Source organism: Urocitellus parryii, chromosome 2, assembly GCF_045843805.1.
Source record: "Urocitellus parryii isolate mUroPar1 chromosome 2, mUroPar1.hap1, whole genome shotgun sequence".
NCBI lineage: Eukaryota > Metazoa > Chordata > Mammalia > Rodentia > Sciuridae > Urocitellus > Urocitellus parryii.
This window is the reverse complement of record NC_135532.1, coordinates 213,357,451-213,365,063: the sequence shown is the minus strand read 5'-3', so window position 1 is coordinate 213,365,063 and position 7,613 is coordinate 213,357,451. Positions and strand designations below refer to the sequence as shown.

At 34.6% G+C, this 7,613-nt stretch overlaps 1 protein-coding gene across 1 annotated transcript; it reads right to left on the bottom strand.

Annotated features, from left to right (window-relative positions):
- Positions 1 to 6,352: 6,352 nt before the first annotated feature.
- Krtap15-1 (keratin associated protein 15-1) lies at positions 6,353 to 6,805 on the bottom strand. The gene has a single exon (XM_026380774.2). The coding sequence runs from the start codon at positions 6,803 to 6,805 to the stop codon at positions 6,353 to 6,355; it is 453 nt and encodes a 150-aa protein (XP_026236559.1).
- Positions 6,806 to 7,613: the final 808 nt, after the last annotated feature.

Sequence of the window (7,613 nt, the reverse complement as noted above, 5' to 3'; positions counted from 1 at the left end):
ATCATTGCCCAACCTAGGAGATCCTTTCTAGTTCCCATCTAGGATCTTTTCCTCATGCAACCTGTGTGATGAATCCTCAACCTTCCCAGACACTGTTGTATCCATTTTACTATGATAGCTTCTTCTTTTCAATCTTATTTTCCACCCATGTTTATTATCCTACAAGCACTAAATCAAGCTTTACCTTTTTGGGGAAAATTCTTCCAAACTTCATGTTTTTTTTTTAATAAGACTATATCATTGTATTAAGATACTCCAAAGGAAGAGAAACAATAGGAGATCATTACCATATACATCTTTCTATATATGTGTGCACGCACACATATATACACAATATAATATATATACATATGTATATGTATATATCAGTTGGGATAGTGGGATACATATCAAGATCATATAGGATGTTTATCCAACTAGAAAGCACACGAACTATAGAGTTTATTCCAAACAGTTTTAATCTGTTCTATGAACTTGACCTTCATGATACAAATGAGAAAAAACAGGCAGGAGAAATTAAATCCTGACTTACATTTTCGTTGTTGTTTTCAGAACAGGAAATAAAAACATTTTATTACTTTTGTATATTAACATTTTCGTAAATAACATGCAAGTAATTATTGTATTAGTGGTTAGCTGAAAATGTTGGTTTCTCAAGTAGACATAAAACTCGTTGTAAGAAAGTTTAATTTTTTTCTTAATGTGACAATTTCAAGCCTCCTAGATATTTATATAGCCTTTTTTTTTCTAAGAAAAGAAAAGTTAAGCTTGGTCACTGTTGTTAACATTGTTTTCACACATACCTTGAAGTATTTTACACTTGGAAATAAAATTCGTCACTTAAATATCACTCTAATAAACTCTTTAATTCCAAAAAGAAAAAAAATAATATATATATATATATATATATATATATATATATATATATATATAAATTCAAATAAGAGAAGGCAATATTTATTATCAGGAATTAGCTCACATGACTGGGAAGTCCCACAGTCTGCTCTCTCTGAGATAGAAACTTCAGAGAGCTGGTGTTATAAATTTCAGTCTGGCATCCAAAAACCTAACAACCAGGATATCCAATGGTACAGATCTCAATACAAGGGCAGGAGAAGACAGATGTACCATCTAAAGCAAGAAAGGGAGGCAGAAAATGATGGAACTCCAACTTTCTTTTGTTCAGTTTCTCAAAGACATCTCATGATGACTAACCAAATTAAGGATGGGCCATCTATTCACTGAGTCCACAGACTAATTGCTAATGTCACCCAGGAACACTCTCAAAGACACACCCAGAGATGATGTTAAACCAGGTCTATGGGCATCCCCTGACCCAGTTATGCTGGCATCCAAAACTAACCATCACTATCATTCTCACTAAAATTATAGTTAGTTTGTAATACTGATGGCATCCGTGTTTCAACTGTATTATGTTATTTTTAATTGCACCTTTCAGCCTCTAGCAGGATAATGAGTATTTGATTAAATCAATTTGCTTTCTGGAATCTGAAATATGACTCCTTTGACTTGGTGCTTGTTTGCATGAAATATTTGACAGAAACAGCTCAAGAAGTTCATAGTAAAGTATTATGATGGTCTGAATCAGATGTTTAGAAAATTGAAGGACAAAGCCTGAGATGCCAGATACAAACTGTAGAATGAAAAAGCATAGTTAGGGGTCTGTGCCACCACTGCTGGTTATATACTCAACAGAGCAGGCATCTCTGTTGCAGAATATATAGAACAAGTCAAACCAATTGAAGAAAGTTGTGAGAAGACCCAAGAAACAGAGAAAGACCTGTAAATTAGAATTTCCTCAATTAATCTTAATTTAAATATACTGAGAAGATAATCCAAATGTTACTAATGCTTCATATTCTATGATGATAATGAGCAGTTATGATGCCAACAGAAGAACTAGAAATTTAAGAACTGAATATCTCATCACAAAGTGTCTTTATATTTCTATAATTACAATGGAATGGATCTTTTTAATGTAAACATTGTCACAACTACTATGTTCATGTGCAATCGTGGAATAACTTTTGTCATGCAAGTAGTTCTCAATTATTTTAGATTTATGAAGAACAAATACCTCTTTTCAATAGCCAGTCATACTACCTCATTCATGCATGGAATAATATTGTATTGTATTGCTGTCCTATCCTATCCCAGTTGCAGTGTGTGTCCACAGTAAAGAACTATCCTACAAAGAACTATCCTTTGGATACCCATCTAAACCAACAGTTCTATTAGGGAGTAATTTTGCCTGCAGAAGGTATTTGGCAAAATCTGGAGATAGATGTTTTCATTGTCACAATTTGGAGTTGCTACTAGCATCTAGTGGGAAGAGGCCAGAGAATGTTACTAACCATCTTATATTATACAGAGTAGCCCAAACCTAATGAAGACTTACCAGACCCAAATAGCAATAATACCAAAATCTATGGAACTGCAAAGAGAAAAAAATGTTGACTAAAGTGCAAGAGATGAAGTAGAAAAATAGATAATGATAAAAGGAAAAGGGTAGGCCAAAAATAAAAATGAAAAATAAGATAGTCAAAAATAGCATAAGAAGGTCACATAGGTTAAAAACAATTGTAGATGGCTGGGGTTGTGACTCAGTGGAAAAAAACACTTGCCTCATGTGTGTGAGGCACTGGGTTCAATTCTCAGCACCACATACAAGTAAATGAATAACATAAAGGTCTGTCAACAACTAAAACAAAAATGTAGAAATAAATTCTGTAGACACTGCCCTAGGTCCTAATATGTCTTGTAGACATAAGTCTGTGCTGGAGCTGTATTCTGGGTAGAGCTGCACTGGAGAAAGTAAGAGACTGTCTGGAAGGACGGTGATGGATTTTTGGATATGAAGAGATATTTTATTGAAGTTTAGTTGTTCAAGTGGCCAACAGTAAAGCAAAGCTAGAAATATCTTGTACAAATTATAAATAAGAATCTAAATAAACAATCTTTATTAAAAAGCTAGGAAAATAGTTTTGCAAACCGATAACAAATATTACTTACAAGTAAAATATTTGATCTACTCTCACTTTAAGTCTGGTGCTGTAATATGTCATGTTTTAATGAAATTGTTAGCACAAATTTTCTATAAAATGGAAACTTAGATGTTTAACTTTATGTGTCAACTTAGCTGGACCATGGTGTTTTGTTATTTGGTCACATTATAACCTTGGTGTTGCTTTGAATGCCTTTTGTAGATGTGGTACACATTTACAACCATTGATATTGGGGGTATGACTCAACCCATCACTAAACCATTAAGAACACAGCATTTCTCAGAGAAGAATATTTGATTTTGAGACTACATACCAGCAACCATACCTGAGTTTTCAATCTGTCAGCCCCTGTAATCATGTGAGTTAATGTCTTGAATTTTCTTTATGGAGGATGGATGGATGGATAGATAGATAGATAGATAGATAGATAGATAGATAGATAGATAGATAGACAGACAGACCGACCGACCAACAGAGATATATAAAAGGAGTAGAAAACAATAGGCAGACAGAAACAGAGAGAAAGAGAGGGGATAGAGATAAAGAGATATCTTTCAACACCAAAGTCTCCACTAGAGAAAGAGTTGGTATTCAGGTGTAAAGGAAATATTAGTCTGATCCTACTGTTATCATTGACCAGGTGGCTCAAACAACTCTGATGTATTTCTCACAATGATGGAGATGGGTAAGTGTAAAATCAAGGCACAAGTCAATTTAGTTCCTGAGTATGGTTCCTTATTTTGGTTTGCAGATGGGGATCTTCTCTCTAAATCCTTATGTGATAGAGACTGGAGAAAGGTGAAGCAAGCTCTTTTGTGTCTTTTGTACATTAATTGAGATTAATAATTTGAGGACTCCAATAAAAACTAATCATGTTTCAAAGGTCCCATCTCTATATTTATCAAAGTTGGGATTAAGAGTTCAGTATATGGGAGTGGAGGTAAAAACACATAGTCTGGAACATGTGATAACAGAATATTTAACAGGAAAGGCAGGCACTGGTGAATTGTAAAGACCTTTATGTCCCTACTGAGCAGCATATAACATTGCTAGAAATTTGTTAATAAGGCAACATACTGTGTTCAAACTTATTATAATAAGAAAGAATGCTATCAGAGCATGCTGAATCTATGAACAGAAGAGAGATTCTGGATTCAGATGGTTTATGGTATGTCTTTCACTGCAGAAAAGTAATTGGATTTTATTATATGACCCTTTAGAACTTGGGCAGGGAGTATGGCAAAGAGAGGGACTTGTGATACACAAACTGTTGCTTACTTAGGGAAATGTTTATACAGGTTTGCAGATTATTGTTTCCAATAAATCAGCCAATAGGAATCTTCTGAAGCACCTATTGAAATGATGACTGATTGGTACAATCTTAATCTTTCCCAAGCAAAGTTTGCATAACTGAACTACAAAGTGATGTTGGCACAGGTGGTCTGAAGAATGATATATATAGAGAGAGATGGTAGCTTCAAGTGTTATTTCCTTTCCTCCAATTCTTACCTTTTGTTTCAAAAGAAGAAGGGAGGATAACCAAAGAAGAAAAGGTAGAGTAATAAAAGTAATTTGATTTAGAAAAAAAATAATCAACCTCCTCCAGATCACTAGTGATCTGTAGGACCCCAGGGCAGGCCAGATCAGCAAGAAGAAGGAGAGGATTTGATGTGGCTCTAAGACTGTTGTTTAACTCATAGTGGATTGGGTTGAGTTACTAATATGAAATAAAATATTTATTGGTATCCTAATGACCATACATCTTTTCATTGTATCATTCAGATTTCACAGAAGTTAAAGCCATCAGATCAAGAATGAAGTTCAGTGGTGTTAGAAAAATGAAGCCATTTCCTAATTTTGCCCTACTGTGTTCGTTCTGCTTAATATATTAGTTTATATTAAAGATAACTATATAATAATTCTCAGTTCTCTCTTCTATTTGATTGTAGTGATAGACTTTCATTTAGTGGGCCCTGACTTGATTGGCTTTTGATTAAAAAAAGAAAAAAAATACGAAAAATATAATATCATTTCACCATAGTTCATCAGTGAATTAGCTTACTTAAAATCAGAATAAATATAATGAACATAAAAGTTATGAAAATCAGTTTCTCATATCTTCTATTTCAGGTAGTATTATTGATTGATAGCCAACTGTATTTGTGCCAAAGTCATGCTGGTGGTCTCTGTTCTTGGTCTGTGAATGAGCCTTGCAGGGGACTATGGATAGAATATTTTGGTAAGATTTGGGAATCCTTTGATGGGTGACTTGCTAAGATTTTCTTAAAGTTGCTTCTAACCCAGCCTCCTTCCTTCCCTTTATCCTTCCCTTCCATCAGACCTACATCAAAGCAAGATGGCTCTCCCAGACCTCTCCAAATAATTTCCTATTTTCCCTTACAAATATTTTTAACAACAAATCCCTTTCCTGTCTAATTCCATTTGGTGTCTGCTTTTCAAAGAACACAATACATCAGTAATATTTATATTATTTAAATGAGTATTACCTTGAGCTTTTTTGTTTTAAATAATGGACTTTTTGTGATTTTCTCAGACTCTGAAGTTCTTCCTTGTGTTTCCACTTAATCCTTTGTTTTCTCCCCATTATTGACTTGTCACATGATGTTAAGTTAGAATTTTATTTGTGTGAGTTTCTTGAAGGCAGATAATTTGTGTCTTTGTTCAGAACAATGTTTGTTGTACAAAGCAGCTCAATACATACTCTTGTCAATGAATGCCTCTCTGGAAGTAAAAATTTCTGATGCAATTATATGAATACTTGTACTCATGAGAAGACATAAATCTCTTAAGATATGAGATATATGACATAGTTGTGTCATATATTTGAATTTTCTCTGAAAACTCCTGTTTTCGTGTTCAAAAAATATTAATGAAACATGAAACAGGGAAAACAAAAACTAAAGGCTGTTGAAAGTATGGGATTTATTTAATAAATGAATCTTCATATTAATACAAGAAAATGAAATGCCATAATTCATGTTAGAGAATTTTTAAAATTTTAAATAAAATAGCCTAATGAAGAATCACTGTATGAAGGGAAAATAAACGAGAGAAGAATTTCAGAAAGATGGCAACAGAATTGATTCTAAGCATTGGCATGAAAATTAAAATTCAAGATCAATCCCATGTCAAATTTAAGAAAGATCATAGACCCAAACCACTTAGTCCACAGTAAATTATTCACTTCCAGGAGACTGTGATGGTGAATCCTAGTGGTGAAAATGGTCAGCAATCACAGGTATGGGACAAGTGGAAAGTTAAAGTTCCATAAAGTGCAGAAATAATCATGAGAGGATCAGGAATATTCAGAAGGATGATCCAAAATAATGAGAGCCAATGGCGGGGCGGAAACAAGTTGACTGGCAGCTCCTGGAAGGGAAGTAAGCTGGACGGTGGAAGCTGGACCCACATCCCACAGACTGGAACCCAGTGCTTCCATATCCAAAAGATCCATGGCCAGCGCTACCATATCCAAGAGATCCAGAGTAATTCGCTTGGCAGGGACTGGAGAAAATGAAGTTCTTTGGGCAATAACTCGATGTCTGGTAGGATCTGGTTCCAGGGCAGGATGTTTCATAGCTGATGGGCTCAGAGTAAGACTCCTGATGGCCACCATAGAAAGAGGAGCCCAGCTGGTAGGTTCCTGGAGAGCAGGCTACATCACTGGGGTAGAAGGAGTTATACTGGGAAACTGGGTACCTCAGGTAATGTCCAAGAGATTGGGAGGAGAATCTTCCAGAGCCACAGTTGTAAGACATTTTGTCAGGAGTTCTGAGTTCAGCTGAGCTGCAGTGAGGAGTCTCAGGTAAATGTCACCTTCGACACTGGGTACTTATATACCCTGGAAGTGGGTGTAGCATGTACCTATTTTAATAAGAATATTTAATTAGGCTCCAATAAAAATGAAATACATCAGTCTTCAAAGATCTTTATATGAATACAAACTTTTAAATGAAACGATACCATTAGTTTTTCAAAGCAGTTGTTCATGAAACAAAAATGTAATTTCTCATGAAAACCACCATGATTCTATCTATAAGACTGGGACTTTATTCATCCTGTTCTTCAAGATACTAAGTAAAATGGATAACATAGCAAAAATAGCAAAGATGCTTTGTAGTATAAGGGAGACAATTATATTGCTTCAAGTTTGGGAACTTAATGGAGAATAGAAAAAAGAAATCGTCTTTCTCCCAAATCTTGTGGGAATTATGAAAGAAGCAACCCACTAACCTTAACTGGTAATAATGCTAAATGAATAGATAATAAATAAATAGATAATAAATTCAGGTTTAGTTTTCTTATAATACAAATAGTGAAATTACTTTTGTCTATGTGAATATTTAGATCCAAGGGTCCAAGTTTTAATGAATACTTTGAAGGTTATTTTTTTGTTTCTGTGTGTGTGTGTGTGTGTGTGTGTGTGTGTGTGTGTGTGTGAGATGCTGAGGAATTAACCCAGGGCCTTGTATATGCTAAGCCTACCAGTAAACTATATCCCCAACTCTTTCATTTGTCTCTTGATTGAAGTCATTAGTGAACTTCAAAAACTTGGTTATATAAAAC

Excerpts from the sequence above, each read along its gene's own strand:
- Krtap15-1 (XM_026380774.2), bottom strand. The coding sequence starts at position 6,805 with ATGTCTTACAACTGTGGCTCTGGAAGATTCTCCTCCCAATCTCTTGGA.